The following is a 22,385-nucleotide window of genomic DNA, read 5'->3' as shown; positions in this document are numbered from 1 at the left end:
TATTTATTTATTTATATATTTTTTTAAGAATAGAATCTTAGAGCACTCATTTTTCCTAAAAATGACCTATATCAATGAGTGTATAATTGTGTAAATTTACAAGTTTGTTGGGATAATAGTGTAAATTTACATTAAAACTATTCATTTTGTATTTAGTTTTTTATTTTTTATGAAAATAAAGGAAGAGAGTAAACGGTAATTATTGCATATGAAAAAAGATAAATAATTTTAAAAATTAAAAAAATTGATATTTTAATAAAAAAAAATAGTGTAAAATAAACCATCTAGGGTGAGTTGTTTTGAAATGCAAATTGTGCTAAAATAGACTTTGATTTTTGCACATGCAAATGCCGACACGCTGTGACTAGTTTGAATAGAGCAAAGTTAGCCGCCTAAAAATATTATGATGTCATTTGTGATGTCAAACAAAGGAAGTTAAAATCTATCTAGTGGGATTGGAAAGATGAGGTTACCAATTAGTCTAACAACATGACTGTCATACATTCCTATCAAAAAAGAAAAAAAAAACATAACTGTCATACATGACAACCTGGATGATATTACGCATTAGATTTCCACAGCCAGCTTAAGCTTTGCTATAATTTACTACTTTGTCCTCTCAGTTGATGTACCTGTGTTAAAATTGAAGTCATAGATACTAAGAATTAGAAATAAGAATACAAGTAGAAAAACTACTCATGGAGAGTGAGAGGCCTGAGCGTGAGAGGTCTAGAGAGGAAGATGCTGAACTCCAACGGAGTACCAAAAAAAATCAAGGAGGCAATGGACACCACTGCTTTTACTTCCCCGATATCCTTCAAGGATAAGCTTTTGGGTGAAATCCCAGGAGCGTTTATGCAAGCTTTCAACTTGGAAGCAGCAAACATGGAGAGTAGTGTGCCTGATGCGGACATTGATGATCTGAACATGGGACTGATATCGGTAAAGCTCCAACCAGAGACTAGAAGTCACATTAGAGCTAAATGGGCTCATGCTCTTATTGTTAAGGTTTTTGGGAGAACAGTGGGCTTCCATTTCCTACACTCCAGGGTGATGAGCATGTGGAAACCAGCGGGCAGGTTAGACTGTGTAGACCTGGGGAAGGACTTCTTTTTGATTCGGTTTGGCCTTGTTGAGGATTATGATAGGGTGCTTAGGGGGGGACCTTGGTTTGTAGGGGGTCACTACCTTACAATGAGAATGTGGGAACCAAATTTTAAACCTTCATTGGCTGCTTGCAGTTTGGTTGCAGTATGGGCTCGCCTGCCTGAACTTCCCTTTGAATATTATGAGCTTGCCGTCCTTAAAGAGATTGGTAATTCCATTGGACCTGTTCTAAGGATTGATGCAAATACGGCTTCGGAGACGAGGGGAAGATACGCTAGGATATGCATTCAAGTCGACCTCAATAAGCCTTTGGTTAGAAGAATCCTGTTGGAAGGGGTGGTTCAGGAAATTCAATATGAAGGTATAAGCTCTTTATGTTTTTCTTGTGGCCGTGCTGGACACCGACAAGAAGCTTGTCCATATACGGTCCGGGCAAGTAATTCCGAGCAGAGACAGGAGGAGGAAAGAGGATCTTTTGGAAGGGAAGATAGTGAGACCAGTGGGCGCGAATCTCGAACTGTGGACGAGCCAGGAGAGGAGGCGCGTGAGGAATTTGGACCGTGGATGTTGGTCACTAGAAGAAAGGTAGGACCCAATGTTAGTAAGTCACGTTTCCTTGCAAGCATGACAGGCCGCGGGGCTGACACTAGTGCTTTTGGAAGTAGGGAAGGTCAGGTGCCTCGAGCCAATCACCAACCTTACAAAAATGACATTAAGTCCCATCGCGGAGCCTTTGAAGGGAACGGGAAAAAGGGAAGACAAGTCTTGTCTAATTGTGCTTTGGAAAAGAGTGGAGTTTACTCCCAAGACACGGCAAATTTTGGCGCTGAGCCTTCTCATGCCAGCCCCTCATGTCAGTCGCTAGATCACGCTTTCTCTTTCGTCACATGGGCTGGGTCTCATCCTAGCTCAGCTGGCATCAAGGGCAGTGTTTGCTGCCCATCTAAAGGTGTTAAGTCGGGGAGTGCTTCTGATGTGCGGAAATCTAGTAGGAAGGGTAAAAGTTTGGCTAGTCCTCATGGAAGAAGGAAGCAAACACCAGTGGGCAATTTTTCGTGATTTTTGCACATGCAAATGCCGACACGCTGTGACTAGTTTGAATAGAGCAAAGTTAGCCGCCTAAAAATATTATGATGTCATTTGTGATGTCAAACAAAGGAAGTTAAAATCTATCTAGTGGGATTGGAAAGATGAGGTTACCAATTAGTCTAACAACATGACTGTCATACATTCCTATCAAAAAAGAAAAAAAAAACATAACTGTCATACATGACAACCTGGATGATATTACGCATTAGATTTCCACAGCCAGCTTAAGCTTTGCTATAATTTACTACTTTGTCCTCTCAGTTGATGTAAGTGTGTTAAAATTGAAGTCATAGATACTAAGAATTAACTGAATGTGACTCAAAATTAGTTGCTGATGCTGTGGTAGGCATGATGAGCAGTCCACAAATTGCTATTGTTAACATCATGTCACGGATATGCCACACAAGCAACAAGTATTTTTAGATATGTAAAAAAATCTCACATATTAAGAGAGAAGGCAATCAAGCAGCATACATTTTGACACAATTTGTTAAGTGAATTGATAATTATGTAATTTGGATAGAGAAAAATTCGAATATTATTAAATTTGATGTGGCTTAAGATATATTGATTTTATCTTCTTCATAATAAAGTTATGGTCTTTTCATTTAAAAAAAAAAAAAGAATAGAAATAAATTATCCCAAACATCAAAAACTAATAAAGCTCATTGACATCTAGTAAAAAATTCACATATTGTGCACACCCATTTGTCAATATCTGGTATATAATCTTGTTAACCCACTACAAAATATGTCATTTTGAAGAAAAGAGAAGGAAAAACAGAAAAAGTAAAAAAAACAACTTTGTTTTTAGGCATTTTAAAGTGGATTTAGCAGCGAAAATGTAAATCAAAATGGAAGAGACACATTAATATCATCAATTGAATAATTGATGATATGTGTTACCATTTTTAAAGAGCAATAAACCAATTTTAAATACCAGCCTAAATTTAAAAGTGTAATAAGCAACATTTGACAGTGTCCAAATAATATTCACATCGTGGTCCACAGGTCCTAAACTTAACGTTTAGGAACAAAGTTTTCTTTAGCTGCGGTTAAAACTGTAAAACCGATCCAAAACCGAGGGTATAAACGGGATTTAAAAATTACCGGCACTGAATCCTCGCTGGCGCTCCATGATTGGCTGGTCCCCTCAACAATAACAGCCCCACAAAAACAAACAAACAAAAGTTACAAAACTATCAAATTTCAATTCAAATTCACAAACCCATAAATTCCCAAAATTTATTTCTTTACTTCGTTTGTGAAAACCCTAAATTTGAAAAACTCTTAGCTTTGAATCTCTGATCCATGGCTTCTCGTAGGCGCATGCTTTTAAAGGTCATTATCCTCGGCGACAGCGGGTAAATTTAAATATAAAAAAAAAAAATTTCCCATTTTAAAATTAATTTCCGTTTGGTTACTGAGAAAATGAAGGAAATTTTTTAAATAACTGATGAGTAAAGCGAAAAACCCAGCTCAATTAGGTTAATAGTGTTGGTTTGGTTGAGTTGTTGATTTTGATAATGCAGAAACAATAAATGCTGTGATTTTTGGAAAATGAAATTGGTTCAATTTTATTTATAATATATATATATATATATATATTTTTTGTTTTGTTTTAATGTAGAGTTTTGGGTTAATGTTGCAATGTGGGATATAATATTTAATTTGCTTGATTTTGTTTTTGGCAGGGTTGGCAAAACTTCTCTGATGAATCAGTACCTTCTAAAACCCAGATCTTGGATTTATGTTTCCTGAGTTTTTTTTATAATTTTTTTCTTTGTTGGGTTTGTTTTGATATTTGAATGTTGTGTGTTGTTGTGGTGATTAGGTATGTGAATCGTAAGTTTAGTAATCAGTACAAGGCGACGATTGGGGCGGATTTTCTGACTAAGGAAGTTCAGTTTGAAGATAGGTTGTTCACATTGCAGGTTAGAGCGATCTGCATAGGTTTTCTCATATTGATAACTTGTCTTTTTTATTTATTTATGAATATGTATGAACAAGGTCTGAATAATGGGGTATCTATTTATTAGCATTTCATTCTCGTCTTGAATTGCATGTTAATGAATGCGAATTGGNTCAAGAAATCCAAACAAACTCAACCAAAACCAACACTATTAACCTAATTGAGCTGGGTTTTTCTCTTTACTCATCAGTTATTTAAAAAATTTCCTTCATTTTCTCAGTAACCAAACGGAAATTAATTTTAAAATGGGAATTTTTTATATATATATATTTTTTTTTTGGGTGGGGGGTGGGGGGTGTTGGAGAGTTGCTTTAGTTGTTTTGATCATGTTTAGAGGAGAGTGATTTGATTTAAGATGAGGGAACGAAAAAAAGGTAGAGGAAGGCCAAAAATAGCATTAATATAAATAATAAAAAAGAACATGTCAAATAGGGAAGTAATGGAGAGCATGATTTTAAATAGAATAGAATGGAGAAAAAGATTTTATGTGGCACACAATCTAATTTGTTGAGGATCCATAGCCGACCCCAAATTATGGGACTAGCACTTTGTTGTTGTTGAGGGGAGGAGAGGTTCTTGGTACACAACAAAAGTTTTTGCCTGTATCCCTATGTTGTTGCTTTTGCTAACCATTTTTTCCTTTGATTATCATAACATTTATAATAGATGCCAATACTATATAAATTTTCCTATCTAATGTTTAATGCCATATTACCAATGAAAAAGAAAAGTAATATTTAATGCCATATTGTTTACATAGCTTATACCATTGTTGGAGAAAATAAAATTGCTGATTAGAACTAAAGACCTTGAAGATGCTGGAATAGTTTCACCTGCAATCTTTTAAGGGTAGCACTTCATGTTCCTATATACAGATTTGGGATACTGCTGGGCAAGAAAGGTTTCAGAGTCTTGGTGTGGCTTTCTACCGTGGTGCAGACTGCTGTGTTCTTGTGTATGACGTGAATGTCATGAAGTCATTTGACAATCTTAATAACTGGCGGGAAGAGTTTCTGATTCAGGTACTTATCCATCTATTAGTTGCCCAAACAACCTTAATTTATTAATAAACGGTCACTGAAAGTTATTCTTTGTCGTTGATGTTCAGGCCAGCCCTTCTGACCCTGAAAACTTTCCGTTTGTTGTGTTGGGGAACAAGATAGATGTTGATGGTGGGAATAGTCGAGTGGTGAGTTCTTTGCCTCCACTTGTCATACTTCTGTTCTTGTCATTGGCAAATCTAGTGGTCTCAGAATCTAGCCAACTGGATTTTGGAATAATAGGTGATGTTATGGAGATGCCTATGCAGCTGCTGTTGCTAACATGGTTCTCTGTCTTTTGGTTGCAGGTTTCTGAGAAGAAAGCCAAAGCATGGTGTGCTTCTAAGGGAAATATACCATATTTTGAGACCTCTGCAAAAGAAGGATTCAATGTTGATGATGCTTTCCAGTGTATAGCCAAAAATGCACTCAAGAATGAACCTGAAGAAGAAATGTGAGTATCTTATTTCATCTAAATTTCACCTCAAGGATTAGCATAATTGTTTGGGGACCACGTCTCATGAAGTTGAGGTCACTAGTTCAAATCTTCCTTTCTCCCTCTCTTTGGGGCCAAAACAAGCTTATCTCATCTGACTGAGTTCTATTATTTTTATTGCATACTTGCAAAACTCTAATTTCTGAAGCTAAGTTTTATCAACCTACATCCCCTGTTAATTATGAGGTACTGGGAAGCTAAGTTTTCCCTCAACCATATAGTTTTGGAAGTCAGAATAATGTATGATGGGGCCAGAACTGTCTATGCTGGGGCCAGAAATCGGAAAAGAAACTATTTCTAAAAGCCTTGTATTTCTTTTGCTGCCATGGTGGCAGCATCTGCATGATTGACTGGGGGTTGTGCTGTTGGAAATGAGGTTAAACCGTGCTTGTCATTTTGTTGTAATTGGATTCAGACAGAGATTCTGTACAGCTGAATAAATTGAAGCAGTTATCAAATTCATGATTTCATTTCTTCTTTCTGAAACTGTGGTAGTTACACTTTCATGTCTTCATTTTAAATTTCTGTGAATCTATCGAGAGCAATTACACTCTAGAGCACAGTGCACACTAATAGGCAATTTGAAATTGCCATCCAAACCCATTGAGCCCATTCCACTTTTTCTTAATGAAACAATAGGTGGATCATGGGGTATGTTTGACCTCAAAGAATGGGGTTTGATCTGGATACATGTAGAGCTCAACCCCCAGTAGGTCTTCGATAGAAATAGTAAAAATTTTATGGCCAGCATCAGTGCCACAAGAGGATTGCATTGCATTTGATCACAGCTGTTTTGTAAAACTCCTATCTCTTTAGTAAATGTCAAATGAATTATAATGATCACTGATTTGATATTCAATCTAGATCTGTCTTCTTGTATTTTAGCTTTTTAAACTCTGGATGTATCTTGTTAGAAACCCAATTATCTTAACATTATACTAATTGATTGCACTTTGTTCTTTTCCTTTTTTTTTTTTTAATGGAAGATACCTGCCTGAAACCATTGATGTTGCGGGTGGTGGACGGCAGCAAAGATCTACGGGTTGTGAATGTTAGAAGCATTCTTGGATCGGTGCTTTTTGATCCTCAGATTTCCAGATACAGCTATCACTAATATTTGGTGATTTATAAGTCAGTCATTTTAACAATCAATAGTATAGGAAAGAAGGTTATAAAATTTTATTTTGTATCATTACTGGGTCAGAAAAGGTATCTTGATTGTCTTTGTATTGGTTTCTGTTTATATTTTATCTGTATTCCATATTTCATTTCTGTTCCTCTGGAAATGTAATTTGTACCTGGTTGCTAAGTTGTGAATCTTGTATTATGAATCTTGTATCACTTGTGATAGATGATAATTTTCATATTAAGTTGTAATGGTTGTATGTTGCATCTTGGATAAATCATTTCTTATTTAGTACTGTGCTCACGATATAAGTTTTGAAGAATTTTCAGAATGCAATATACTAACACAATTTATTGGAATTCTGTGAACCTGAAATAAACAACCAAAATCCTGATAAATGTTGCACAAGGAAAGGAAACTGTAGGCAAACAAGAGGATGTGACTTTCAGTTTCAGGTGGTACTATTTTGGCCCAGTTATTGATGCCTTCTCTTGGAGATTGAGGGCTTGGATGGCTTTAGATATGCGTAGTATTTTTTGGTGATAAACTGATAATTGATATTTTCTTTCCCTTGGATTCATGATTATCACCTTCCCCGAAAGACTAAAGTTTATAAACATTTTGAATCGTCTAAAAATAAAGCGTTGGATTGAGTTGTTGAACGGTAATTTTTTCTAGCGTGTGACTTCAAACTTCGAAGTGGGGTTTAGCTTAAGCACCATGTTTTCCATCCACTGAAACTATAGGCGCATTGGATGGAGCGGAGATTATGTTATACCTCAACTCACCTTCCTATCTAGACCCTTATAGGTGCTGTTCAAGGAGTACTAGTCATGTTTAGGTAGAGTCACTATTTGACATTGCTCTCATTCTTTATTCTAAACAAAACCATCCCTCGAGAGAAGGGAGAACTCTCGTCTCAATTTCTCAATAAAGGTCCTATTGAATTCAAGTTTAATATAGAATAGAATCTTTTCTATTTCTACTTGAAATGTGAGTCTATTTCACGATTAATACTTAATTTGAACCATGAAATAGATTAATTTCAAATGGAGAGAATTGTAATATGAAGTAAACTTGCACGTGCCTTAGGTTGAGTTGGTTGGGCTCTCAGTCTCAAAGTGTTTGTACCAGGCTCGACTGGGTGTGCTCCCCAGTTCGAGTCCTGCTACCTGCACTTTGAAAAGAATTTCATGGGCCAACACTTTACCCCTTTGTGGGCTCACTCAGTGCGAACAGTGATTAGTTTCTGGTTGAAAGCTTTGAGGATACACTGTGCAAGAGCAAAAAGATAATAAAAATTCCAATGGAGGCTATCTAGCTTGCTGCTTTTTTCCAAAATAATGGGTGGTCTAGATTCCATTAACAATTGAAATTATTTGAAACAACATAAAAAATTTGATTCAAGACTCTAAACCCTTATACCAATCTAGCTTTTTTGAGTATATAGTTTATATTATTTTATTGGGTTGTATATAAAAATAAGAAATTAGATGTTTAGTGTATTGTAAAATGAGTTGTTAAAATGAATAAACTAACTTTTTAGAGTATAAAATAAGTAATTTTTTAGAACTCCAAATGCTAATGCTCTATTATCTGTTTAGGGGCAGTATTCAATGGATTCTATTATCTGTTTGATTCCAAACTCTTCTTAGTTTCTTAATGCATTTTCATTTATAAAAAATAAAAATAAATAAATAAAGAAACTCTTATGATCAAGTCAAATGGAATAATCACAAGTTAAAATATTTCAAAACTGTTTTAATTTTTTTTTATTAATATACATGTAGGGTCCGTTTTTGCAGCCCAAGCCCAAAAAAGTATGGGTCCTTGGCCCACCGAGCCCAAGACAATAAATTTTGTAGAGAGTGGGTGAAAGAGCTAGGCTAATAATGAAAATAACAATATCAAACAGCAATGCTAATGGGAAGATTTGGATTAATGTGTTCTCGGACTAGTATGAGTGTTATGTCCGAAGAAGAGCTTTTCATTGATCATTTAGGATTACAATATCTGGAGCTACAGCAATCAAATATCTTCTTTTTCTCTCCCTTTTTCGGTCCCCCACTATCAGAGGTACCCTTCCCTTATATATAGTATGCCTCCTTGATATTTCTCTGTTGCCGTTATCTTTATGTGTGTCCGAGGTTCCTCTCCCTCTTGACACTTGTCAAATAGATCACTTGAACCTCCCATACTCGTGTTTGATCAAACCTCTTCGGATCCGAGGATGCATGACTACTCGGACATATGAGCATCTCCTCGGATGGTATTCGTGATCATCTCCAGGCGTCCCCCATTGGCGTGGGCTTCCGACTGAAGGCCTCATCTCCTCGGATGAAGAGTGTTCCTCATTCAGGGCCTTGGGCCCAATAAGTTGGGCTGGGTTTTTCTCCCCCACAATACACAATAAATATAATTATTCGGAAAATTATATGTTGGAAAAACTGTAACTACAAAATTGATTGTAGCCTAATACTACAATTTTACTCAATAAAATAAGTATTTCTACATATTTTGAAAATTTAACTGTTGAATTGCATGTTATTTTTTATCTTAATACACATGTCAAATTTTGTGACAATTAGATATTATTTACTATATGATCTATAAACTTATATTTTATGCATAATTGTAAATTACAAAAACTTGCAATTTAAATAATTTATTAATGACATAGTTATTAATCTTTAATTTTCTAAAAATTTTGTAAGCATGAAAGATATAAAGAAATGTAATTCAATAGTGGATTTATCAAAATTTACTTCTAATAAGAAGATATTGAAGTTACAAATAATTTTGTAACTAAATTTTGCCAATACTAAACTTGGTCCTTGTTAGTTTATATTTCACTATCAATGTACTAATATTTACATTATGTACATGTACACATTCTTTAAAAACACTGTACATCTTCCCAACGTTAACGAAGAATTTCTCATAATTAACTATTCGGTTGAGCACCTTCAAACTGAAATAACTGTCCTGCTTTGACACGTGGCCCTGAAACCCACGTGTCACCCTCGTTGAGAAGTACTGACACGTTGCCATGACCCATTTGACAGTCCTGTCCCTAAATGGACTAGCTCAACTTAGCTTGTTAAAACCAACATGAATTCATGGCTAAAATGGGAAATAAAAACCATTCAACAAACAAAACCCCACCGATCCGAGATCTCCTCTCTATTCCCTCCAATATATAATGCAAAATCCATAGCTCAAGCTATACGGTCATAAAGGGTGGCGTTTTAACTGTCCAAGAATTAGGGTTAGGGTTTTCAAAATTTCAGTCATGGAAACAACGAAGGATCAAGAAGGTGGACTACTGAACCAGATCTTACCTCCGCGACTCGAAGACGCAGGCCTCGAAGACTGTGCGCTCCCACCGGACTCGATTAAAGAAGCATTTCTCAGAGCCGCCACGGCCGTGAAGTCACGCGCCTCCTCAATCTTCGCCACCGACGACGACGACGAAGGAAACTGCGTCAAGGACCCCTGGGCCACCGCCGGCGCCAACGACACGCTGGTCGGACTTTCGCCGGAGCACGAAGATGAAGCGGATTCGGGGCCCTGCGCTAAGGAGAAGGGAAATGGAGTCCCAGAGGTGGGCCCGGACGACGTGGTGGTCGGCGGCGAGGCTGAGGAGAAAGGAAGTGATGTGGTGGTGGTGGGAGGAGGAGTGGGTGTGAGAGATGGAGGGGGTAAAGCTTGTGTGGAAGGGTTGCAGGGTTTGAAGATTGGAGAGAAAGTGAAGAATGGTGGAAATGATGAGAAAGAAGGTGAAAAAAAACCAACTTTAACTGAGGGTTTTGTTTGAATATATTTTTTTTCTTACATTTCTTTCAAAGTGTCTATGCTGTTGTTGTTGTTGTTGTTTTTGTGTATTGTATTGTATTTGTATATGATGAGGTCTTGAAGTTTTGTTGTAGCTGGTTATGGAAATAAACTTTGGTATTAGAAATTTGATTGTGATTTATTAGGATTGAATAGTGAATATACATGGGGTAACTTGTGAACTGAATGCTGAAACTTTAGGTACTCTTGAGAAGTTGGAAATGAACTCTGTATAAGTTAGGATTGAATTTCTATAACAAAGAATGCATTTCTAACCCAATAGATTGTGGTTTAAAAAAGGTTGCATTTCCATTTGGCCTAAGTTGGGATTGAATTTGTATAAGGAAGAATACCTTGCCAACACAAGAGTCGGGATGGTTCTTTTGCTGAAAAAAGAAATGGAATGCTGCTTGCAATATTTTGCTCCCAAGAATTTTATCATCATAGAGATTAGTAGTGGTGGAAGGGATGTTTTAGGTTTTTTATTTTATTTTATTTTAGGTAAATGAAATAAGCAAAAGCATATGATTAAGAATTAATCAAATAGATGGACATATTGCAGATTTTGATTTTTGGAGCAGAGAGTGTGGGGAACAAAAGATTTGGATTCAAGTCCCACATCGTATATAGCAATAACAAAAGTAAATGATTGATAATTTACTAGCACTTAAGATAGTTGATGTAGTGCAGCTGGATTGGTGGTCACAGCTTGTAGTGGTAGCAAGTAGCAACTAGCAAGTGCAGTCTGAGCTAAGTGGCATTTCAGTAGCACAATGGCATCCAAGCTGGATAGTTGGTAATTTGTAGCATATGCTACTTTGTAATTTACATGTATCATTAGAATTGAGCATGCTTAAGAATGCAGTTAGAAGTTAATTACACTACCAATCAGCGGCTAGTTAGCAGTTAGTTGGTTTATGTTAGGTTTTAAGAGAACTGTTAAATAGAAGGAGATCTGATTGTACTTGCATTGAAGTAATAAGATTGAAGCTCATGACCTTTCTATACTTTCTGTTCTCTATTCTATATCACAAATTCTCTAGGAGACCTGGCTATCTTGAATCAACCACCCAAATTCCAATCCCTAACTTAGAATCCTATCAATTATTAATAGAATATTAAATAGATCTAAACTCATACACTTATTTTATTTTTAGTACAAACGATGCCATGTTGTATCAACAAATGATGTAATCCCAAGGATCTATCATTGCTTGGAGAACCCAGTCCTTTTAGGCAGAAATAGCTACTGATTCAACCTGCCTACTAGAGCTTCATGGAGACTGGAGATACACTGCAAGTGGCTTTTCCCAGAGTATAGTTCAACAGATGGTTAATTGCCTACTGGGCCTTTGAGATGGCCCATAACATGGCACTTGGAGATGTGAAAACTAGAAGTTGATCTATATGAATGGGCTGTCCTTCACCACAAAACTAAACAAAAACATTCTCTCAATTACAAAAAAGCTTATTTCGTGCCGGGAGCTCGGTTGGCACCATTTTGATATTTTCAATTGAAACATTCCGAGTTCAATTTTACCCTTTCCTTCCCTTTGTAATCAAGTTCTCCAAAAAAACAAAAAACATATGGCATGATTTGCTGATATTTCTAGGAGGCAAAGCCGACACAATTTTTTTTAGAGTCAATCAAAGTGTGCAAGTTTTTACTTTTTAGTGTAAATTAGAAATTGACACCTTGCTATTGAGCGAATTGAGACATTGCTGTTGATCGCTCAATTGATAGCTTAGCTAGGTGTTCCCGTCGTTTTGTTGTTGGAAAGATGCTTGTATGCAGCTGTCTCTATCCCGTCGTTTTTTTTTTTTTTAAAGTAATTTGAAGGAAAAAAGAAAAAGAAAAAAAAAAGAAAAAAAGATTAAGACCTTATGGCTAGGTTTAAACCCCAAATCCGGCTATAAGATCTATCTAATTAATTTGTAAGAAGAAAGTATATACTCCATTAGTTTCGATTTTTTTTTTTTTTTGGTTGAACAATAATTTAGACGTGTTTGGCACTGACTATCTAATGCTACAAATTCAAAATTTTTAATGTGCATTTGGTTTAGCATTTTTTTTATTCTATCTTCTTATGTTCAACTTCTTAAAGTTTCACTTATTTTCCCATGTATAAGTGTATTTTTTTCTACTTTCAACAAATTTGCAAAGCACCGATCTAAACGTACTATAAAAAATCTATGAATTACCCCCCTCCCACCCAAAAAAAGTCTAAATTCAGTTGTCCTTTACCTTTACTTCTACTTAAGCAAAAATAAATTACTAATTCATATGGCTCTCTCTCTCTCGCTTTATGGGGTTTCAAATGAAACATTTAACACGTTGTCTATGAACATACATTTGCTGTATAGGACGTTTAATTTAACTTCCAAAGTTCCTGCATAATCTTAGTATTGATATATTCTGTGTTATTATTATTAGTATGATTTGAACGTTTGTGGGTTACCTTGTAATTGGATTGAGAGCTCAAAGTGTTGAAATTGAAGTTGCTGGGTAAAGAATCTCGGTTGAGTGAGATGGACACGTTAGGCGAGTTTCATAGTTTGAAAATCAATTAACTTGCAACATTACTAGACACTTGCTCGATACTCGGTTGAGTGAGATTGCGAATTAGGGAGAAATTTGTTACACTCATTTTTTGTAGTACCCATCCAATTACCCTCTCATATAGCCATCTAATCTTAAGAAATTTCACACTCGATTCTCATATTAAAGAGCTAGACAGCCACCCATTTTATTTAGGATAAAAATCCATTGTAGTTTCTACCTTCACCCTCTCAAATGGCCAAATCGGAGAAGACCGAAGCCTTAAACACTTGTACTTTTTAGGGTTATTAGTTGATGCTTGGTACTAGAAATTATTGCAGCAATCCCTAAATCTTTAAGAGACCTTAGAGTGGACAAGGAGACTTGGTCTTGCAGTTGGTGGCTCAACTGGCGAAACCAATGGCTAGCAAGGATACAAGATTGGTGCAATCAAGAGTGAAAAGCTCAAATACGTTGTCATTTATATAGCTTGGAGGGTTTGTAAGTGAGTTGTATTGCAACTATTCTTGTTAGTGATGTTAGTTGGTGTCATAGGTCCTAGAGAGTTTTTTTTGCCTGGTCTTGGGTCCTTTTTTATTTGTATGCACTTTGCGATGCTTGGGTTGCTTGTGATTGTTTTGGTATTTCCTATCGATTGATCACTAATCAAATTAACAACTGGGCTTAATTTAGTAATTAAGCCCCATTGCCCCATATTACTTCCGAAGTATATATAATAAATATTTCATTTGGCATGTATGGATAGTTTAGTTTAGCTTGATGGTTTGCCGACATTTTGGTGTTGGAATCTGGAATAATCTGAACATAATTCGGTCTCTGTACTAACCCAAAACCGCTGGGGCCTATTGTAACTTTTTCCTTTAACTTTAACGGATCATGGTGTCAAGTTTATGTGATCCAAATTGCATGAAGCCTGATTTTGATGCAATCCCTCTTTTCATTCTCTAAATGTGAGTGCTGTAATTAATTCATGATAGATGAACGTTTGATGTGCTATGAATGGAGCCCAAAGCTTGAACCTCAATCATTTTCCGTCGCTCTCAATCAACATAATGGTATGGCCAAATCCTAAAAACAGAGTGTAAATGGGACAAACCACTCAGTGGTCCTTAACTCCATACGAATGGTGTGGTTCATGTGTGGACTGATGAATACGTGTTGGTGTTGGATTATATGGTTCCAATGAAATAGATAGGTTGCAATTTGTTTGTTTTTCAAAGTTTGTTCACATTGGGTGGGATCATGCCATTACTAATGTACAAACAATCAATTAAATATATTATTGACTTGAAGTTTTCTTTAGAGTACTACAATGTTTTATTTTATTTTTTTGGGGTTGAATATAGTACTACAATGTGAACAAATGGGATCATGCCATTATATATATATATATATATATATGTATGTATATTATTGACATGCTTTATAGTACTTTTTTGTGGAACCATTGAATCATGAACTGTCATCTAATTAGATATTAGATGATTGGATATGAATAAGGCTTAGCTCTAATGTACTTGAGCCAACACAATGTAAACATGTAGCAAAAATCAGACACGTGTCCGTATTGTGTCAACTTCAGTATATTGAAACACTAGAGCTAAACCATGTCTGTTGCCTAAATACTTAAGAGCTTAATTTACTTATCCTTCTATAGGTACAATAAAGTAGAAAATGAAGCAATCTTTTGGCTCTAGGGTTGTGGAGCAGAGCAAAGGGAGTTGTATTACTAGTTACTGTATTTCTTGGGTATTTCTCTAATTGAATTCCTTTGTACCAAACTAGAAGAAAAAGAATATTCTAATTTGGCTCATGTCTTCCAATTAGTCATGACCACCATATTTAAGTGTGATCCAAATTGCTTCCTCAATAATTGATGAATCAATAACACCAAGAACACCAGTGGCAGTGGACACTAGAAGATTACAGGAATTAAGCATCATAGTACCACCACTCTTGGGGTACAATATAATATTAGATTGGTTACTTGTGATAAGCTCTCTCACCAATCCGCATCCATTGAAGTAGATTGGCTACTTAACGCCACTTTGTAGAGAAGAGTGTTGAGTCCATTTTGAATTATATAAAAATGTGCATGTTTACATTAGCGGAAGCTCTATCACAATTCACAATTGCAAACCTCCATCGTGGGAAGTGGGTCCAAAACTGATTTTTTATGAACAAGTCTTTAATGGCATGTTCTAGGTCAACTGTCATAATAAAATTGAGGTTACTAATATTAGAAACTTCAGTTTTCAACTAGATACTTCTACACATGACCATTTTAAAGTTTGGAAATATGTGTTTCAATCCATTATTTTTTTTGAAATTTATTAGTTTAGATTGTTTGATTGGACAAAAAGACAGACATAGGCTTCTTGATTTGAAAAGTTTGGGAAGGAATTGGAAATCCATTTCTCATTTACTGGAAAGTTTGGTCTCCCAACAACCTCCAAATATTATACAGGCACCACAAGCGTCATGAGTCATGACTTATAATCTTGTCTTTTATAAAATAAATAAAAAAAAATTAAAAGATATAATCTTGTCTTTACTGTGTCTGAAATTTGAGTGGCTATGTTTATTTATTTTTCCTTTTCTATGCAGGCTTAGCTAACTTGAAAGTGAAAGGATAGTTTGATCATAGTCATACACGTGAGGTAGCTATTGTTTATTCTTTTATAGCTTTTGTTTCTCTCTTTTTAAAGCTAGTACACCTAAGGATACATTCCTTTTCACACTCAAATTCATGTCTTATTTATGTGTCAACTCATAATTGGATTTTATCACTTTTATGCCGGTTCATCATAGATACCTGAGCATGTTGTGCCACCTTATCCAGCAATCAGGAGTTGATACTTAAGCAAGGTGTTGATTTGGGTGTAAGAAGGGGTGTGTTCCTGATATTATTCTTTTAACGCACCTCTGGAACCCCCTTGCTCTTTCTTGCAATGGCAAATAATCATATTTTCATATATATAAAAGTAGAAGCTCAATCAAAAATCCAAATGAGATTCTAATTTTGTGCCAAATCTTCCAATTATACTTTAATTTTGTGTTAGTTATATTTACATACAAATCCATACGTCTAAATGTCGAAAATATAAAAATATTAAATTCAAATTTATTATACTTTGTTTATGTAATATTGTGAATGTGTACATTCTATTACTTATAAAGTAAAAAAGTTCCATATATGTGTGTGTCTAATTGTAGCTATTTTTACCTGCACCTCTCCATATGCAAGAGTTATAACCTAGTTATATATAAGATTAAGATGATTGTTCATATTTCACTTATTTTGATTCTATCAATTATTATATTCATTTGCAAGCAAGAGACTTCTTGGATGATTTTCAAAATTTAAAGTTTTAACAATTTAAACTAGAGCATCAGTATCGATGGTGCCAAAAATTTAGCAATTTGGCACCACAAAAGCTACTTTATCTATTTTATCACTTTATTTTTCAAAACACCCAATATTAGTAATTTTATTTTAGCATTCAATACAATAAAATAATATAAACAATATAACAAAATAATATATCTACTACAATAAACAACAACCACCACCACCACCACCACCACAATAAAATGATATATCTTTTAATAAAATATTGTTTTTTTAAAACCATCTTACCTACAATGCACAACCATCTTTAGCTGGGCACTATAGCTCAACAGCAAAAAAATATGGCTTTCACTCCACTGGTGCAGCACACTTTTAATTTCACTTTTGTTGTTTTTAATTGCTAAATTTAGCATTTTACCTATTTGCCTCCACCAATACTATTGCTCCAACATAATTACTACTATGTTTGAGAGTTTGTAAAGAAATAGTGTGGATAAATTATAAAAATTGAAACAAAATGGATATGAATAGAGTATCTCATTTTTGTACGCAGTTTGAACTTTTCCTTTCTCACTATCTATCCATAATTTATTATTATAAATTCAATAATTACAATGGGAGATGGGAAATTTGATTCGTAGATGTTTTTGTTGGAAATCTCAAGAGGTAATGGTTAAACTACAAAAGGCCAATAACAGATAACAACATTTGTAATTAAAATCTAATAGAGGTCACTCTAGCAACATGAGTAAAAGTTTCCTCTTAATTAATACCATATTCTTGGGTGAAACCCTTAGCAACCAGGTGAATTTTGTAGTACGCCACTAATCCATTTGCCTGTGTCTTGTTCCTGTGGACCTACTTACACCCTTTCACTTTTCTAAACAAAGATTCCATTGAATAAAAGTTTGATATAATTGTAAACTTACATATCTTAGAATGAGAGGTAAAAAAAATTGCATCAGCAGCTGAGAGAGGTGCTAGCAGAGTTGGACGAGGGAGAGTTTCCCCTTGAACCCTGAGCTTTCTCTTATTTATTTTTTATTTTCCTTTTTGTTTAACCCTCCTACCTAAAAAATTATATAATTTTCCTTTTGAATGAAAATCTTCTATCTCACTATGAGTATTCAACTTAATTATGCTCTATTAATTATAGTTTGCCAAATATTTTTCCCCCTTATAAAATAACTAAAATTTAAATAAAAAATTAGACACATGACATATTACACTTAGTAGAGCATAAAATAGAACATTAACACTGTGTTTGGTTGGGGCGATAATAGGGAGGATGGAGAACAAAGGGAGGAAAATAGGGTGGAAAACAGTGTTTTCCATTGTTTGGCATGCTGAGGAAAATGCTGAGGATGGAAAACATGGGAGAAAATTTTCTCTTCCGAGCCCACAATTTATGTCCTCCCAAATCGGGAGGAAAATTGTGGAGAAAAAATTGCTCTCACCGTGGAATTACACAAATGCTCTCTCCCACCAACTCTCTTCACAAACACAACGACTGTTTCGGAATCAAGTAAAAAAAAAAAAAAAAACAGAGAGCGAGAGCTGGAGAAAAAAAGAGAGCGAATTAGAGCACTAGTTGGAACGTTCTTGAATGAGGGAGAAAAAGAAAGAAAAGAAGGGGGAGATAAAGAGATAAGGACAAACATGTATGGAGGAAGCAAAAAAAAAAAACAGAGAGCAAGAGTTGGAGGCAAAAAATAGAGAATGAGAGCACTTCTTGAATGAGGGAGAAAAAGAAAGAAAAGAAGGGGAAGATAAAGAGATAAGGACAAACATGTATGGAGGAAGAAAAAAAAATAGAGAGCAAGAGCTGGAGACAAAAAATAGAGAATGAGAGCATTCAAGAGAAAGAGAAAAGAAAAGAAAATAAAAGAAGGGAGAGATAAAGAGATAAGGACAAACATGTATGGAGGAGGAAAAAGAAAAGAAAAGAAAAACGTATGGATGAAATGAAATGGGAGAAAGATAAATAATATAAAGAATAAAAAATCATAATTGAGAAATGTTGTCACAATATTTTTACAATAAATATTATGTAACAGATTGTTATTAGTTAATATTGGTGAGTAAAAAAATAATTTCAATAGTGGGTTCAAATTAAAACTAGTAACAACTTTCCATATAAATTTTGTTGTGAAAGTATTGCGAAAAATATTGTGGACGTAACACTTCTCATAGAAAAATATAATTGTTGGTAAATTTTATATTATTTAATGAGTACAAATAAATCTATTTCTTACCTATTATGTAACAAGAGTATAATAGTCAATTTATATAAACTACATTTTCTATCCTCCCACTTTTCTTTTCAACCAAACAAAAAAGTTTTCTACCCTCCCACTTTTCCATCCCTCCAACCAAACACACACCAAGGAAAACTAAATATTTTCCATCTTCCTACTTTTCCACTCCTCCAACCAAATGAACCTTGAGAATGAGATTGAGGATTTTTATTCAAACCCCACCATTTTTATTAAAAATTTGTTAATAAAGATCTTTGTGGTGTTGTATATGGTTTTTTTTTTTTTTAATTTTATTTTTATGGTTACATTTTTAAGTTAGTGAGGGAGGATTTGAATTCAAAATATCTCTATTAGAAACACCATATTATACCATTGAGTTTTTATTTATTTTTATTTAAGAATCGGAACCAATTTAATAAGGAAGAAAAGAACAAATTAGTAATGTTTGAATTGTGGCAAACACTAGCTAGTGCATAATCTTCATAATGCGCATTAGCTAATTTTGGGCTACAAGTTCACCTTCCACCAAAAAAAATGATAACCATTCAGCAAATATGAAAGTTAAACACTCAGCAAATAGCCAAACCAAAAAAAAAAAAAAAAGGAAAAAAAAGAAAGAAAAGATTTCACATTGTATTTTAGTTTAGGGGAGGGGAGGGGTAAATGGGTAATTTCAATCCAAATCCCCGCTTCTTCCCATTTTCTCTCCATTTTTTTTGGTGGAGAGGGGGGGGGGGGGTTTAAAAAGTGGTGAGCCTAGGGAGAAACGACCACCATTTTCTCAACTCCAAAATCAACCCAATTATCAAACACAATTCTTACCCAAAATCTCTTCTATTTTTTCATTCTTTCTATTTTCACTCCAACCAAATACACTCTAAAGTGAGGAAAAAAGGAAGAAAAATAACATATTAACAAAACTACAAGTTTACAAGAAGAATGAAGACCAAAAAAATAAATAAATAAAATTGTGTACTACAAAAAATTTGATCTATAGTGGCGTTTGTGAAACGCCACTATAGGTCCTAAAAATGCCACTATAGGCCCATTTGGACTATAGGTAACCGCCACTATTGCACCATGACTATAGACCTATAGTGGCATTTGTAAAATACTGCTATAGACCCCCCCCTTTTTTTTTTTTTTTTATTAATTAAGCTAGAACAATGTTTCAAAACGCCATTATAGGTCTGAACTCTATAGTGGCGTTTTTAAAACGCTGTTATAGACCCTTATTTTATATATATATATATATATATATATATATTTTTTTTTTTATAAATTGGCTATAGTAGCGTTTCAAAACGCCACTATAGCCAAAAACAACCCAAAAAAAAAATGGTTACCAAAAATTAATTTTTGGTAATCAAAAGTTTTTTTAATTGAAATTTTAATCTTTCAAAATTTTAAAATTAAAATTAAAATTTTAATTAAATTAAGAAATTCAAAAAAAAAAAAAAAACCCCAACAAATTCAAAATCAAACACGTGTAACTAGGGCTGTCTAGCCAAACCGAAGACTCGCCGGAACCGACCAACCCAACCTGTCACGACCAGACTGACACCTCTGACGGGTTGGTGATAGCTCCCAACCTTTAGAACTTTACTTCGGCGGGTCGAGTGGCGGGTTTCGTCCTCAAAAACCTGAGCTATCTGACCTGCTCAACAAAACCTCAAAGAAGGCTAAAATCTGGCGACGATCTAGCGCTTCTCAACTCCGATCTGGCCATGTTTGGCCTTCCTTTACTCAGATCGGCTCAAATCCTCACTCAAATATGCTTAAATTCGGCAAATCTAGCCCAAATCTACTCAAACTCAGCCAAACTCTGGTAAGCCTGACTCTAACTCAGCTAAATCTCGTTAGATCTTGGCTAAATCTCATTAGATCTGACTAGATCTGACGAGATCCGACCAAAATCCAACAATATCAAAAAATTCGAAACTGACCGATTCACACCCGAAAACCGATATGACCCAACCCGGTTGATTTGAAACTTCATTCAGGTCGGTTGCAGGTTGAAATCTTCCCCACCCGATAAGGTTAGGTGGAGTTCGGGTTGGGCACAAACCCGACCTGGCCCGACCCGTGGACAAATCAACCTTTTATTAATAGCATTCATTAGACTCATAGATAGCATAAATTACATAAAGTTGATAACAAATACGGTAAATAAATAAAGATTAATCAATTACTGACACTGTAATAAAAAAATAAAAAATTAACTTCATATAAAAGCATTAGTGTATCTATTAACAAGCTTCACACTTTCAACATTAGATTGAGATAATTATAATTAATATGATGTGATACATATAATAATGGCATACCACCATATATAGAGAAGATTTATAGATGCAATGCAACATCACCAACAAAGATATGCCAACCAAGAAAAAGCTTGACCAAGAAATGTATGAGAGTTCCATAAAAAATTTAAAAAAGAAATGTATGAGAAAATTCGAATCAAGAATGTGTATGAGAAAATTCCTTCTACTTTCATTAGATTAGCTTCATATCCATAGTTATCCCGCTAACTTAAGCATTAAAGTTACAAGGTTGATTCCACATAGATACTCCAAGTTCTCTTCTATGGTGATATAGGTATTTGATTTATCAGCCTACCATTTATCAACTGCTTTATCATTATGCTACAAGTTCCCAATCAGAGCTTGAAGTGTTACAAAAGTAAGGCTACTGTTTGTTTTGACATAAAATTAATGAAAAAAATTTACATTAAACGACATTTTAAAGCTAGTATAGTAGTATTTCATAAAATTGTTAAATATTAAGACATTTAATCTTCAAATTACAAACAAACCTACAGGACCAATATGAAAAGAAAATCAAACATAAAAGGGTTAAAATGAAAATATAACTAAACTTTAAGGTCCAAAGATGTGCAATTAGTTTCAATAATTTGAGTAAGATACACACTCTTGTTACACACAAGTGTGTATAACATGGTTGTGTGTAAACAAACACAACCCATGGGTTTAGTTATATTTGAGTAAGAGTTTAAAAAGTATCTTTCATTAATGAGTAAAAGATCGGTTTATTGCACATACTTAAGTGTACACATAGTACATACAAGTCACAATTTATTGTAAATTGTGACTTCAAGTCACGATTTCAAGTTAAGTACTTCCAAAGTAAGGTGTTTCCTCCTATTACATTCTTGGCAAATTTCATTAATTAATTAAATTTATGATGAGGTCCACCTCATATGTGAGGAGTGAACACCACATAGCCGTATTTCGTGAGTACCTATTAATTTCCGTATGTAACAATGATTAATGCACATGCATGATTAAAACACATCCAAAAGCTTAGACTACAAAAGTTTTGGGATCCATCATGTTCATGTGCATAAGTCATTCCCCTTTTTATTAACAGTTCGTTGATACGAGACTTTTGTGCTCACAAGTCTACTTCAAGGTTCTCCCAAATCAGAATTACAGTGTGTTAGTTGGACTACACTTTAAACAAGTCGAATCAATTCTCTATCACCTCCAAAAGCAAATTCAATAATGTCTTATGTTCATGAAAAAGAT

At 34.7% G+C, this 22,385-nt stretch overlaps 3 protein-coding genes across 3 annotated transcripts; all 3 read left to right on the top strand.

Annotated features, from left to right (window-relative positions):
* Nucleotides 1-783: 783 nt before the first annotated feature.
* LOC136071147 (uncharacterized) lies at nucleotides 784-2,166 on the top strand. The gene has a single exon (XM_065782088.1). The coding sequence runs from the start codon at nucleotides 784-786 to the stop codon at nucleotides 2,164-2,166; it is 1,383 nt and encodes a 460-aa protein (XP_065638160.1).
* A 1,227-nt stretch (nucleotides 2,167-3,393) lies between these two features.
* On the top strand, nucleotides 3,394-7,107 carry LOC112024093 (ras-related protein Rab7). Its single transcript, XM_024056732.2, has 7 exons — nucleotides 3,394-3,560; nucleotides 3,891-3,917; nucleotides 4,031-4,130; nucleotides 5,044-5,190; nucleotides 5,277-5,357; nucleotides 5,517-5,662; nucleotides 6,691-7,107. Exons 1-7 carry the CDS (start codon nucleotides 3,508-3,510, stop codon nucleotides 6,758-6,760), a joined length of 624 nt encoding a protein of 207 aa, XP_023912500.1. The 5' UTR covers nucleotides 3,394-3,507; the 3' UTR covers nucleotides 6,761-7,107.
* Nucleotides 7,108-9,937: 2,830 nt separating this feature from the next.
* Nucleotides 9,938-10,793, top strand: LOC112001575 (uncharacterized). The gene has a single exon (XM_024033754.2). It carries the CDS (start codon nucleotides 10,123-10,125, stop codon nucleotides 10,645-10,647), a length of 525 nt encoding a protein of 174 aa, XP_023889522.1. The 5' UTR covers nucleotides 9,938-10,122; the 3' UTR covers nucleotides 10,648-10,793.
* The last annotated feature ends 11,592 nt before the right edge of the window (nucleotides 10,794-22,385 follow it).

Source organism: Quercus suber, unplaced genomic scaffold (genome assembly GCF_002906115.3).
Source record: "Quercus suber isolate HL8 unplaced genomic scaffold, Cork oak 2.0 scaffold_289, whole genome shotgun sequence".
Lineage (NCBI taxonomy): Eukaryota > Viridiplantae > Streptophyta > Magnoliopsida > Fagales > Fagaceae > Quercus > Quercus suber.
This window is presented reverse-complemented; position numbering and strand designations above follow the sequence as displayed.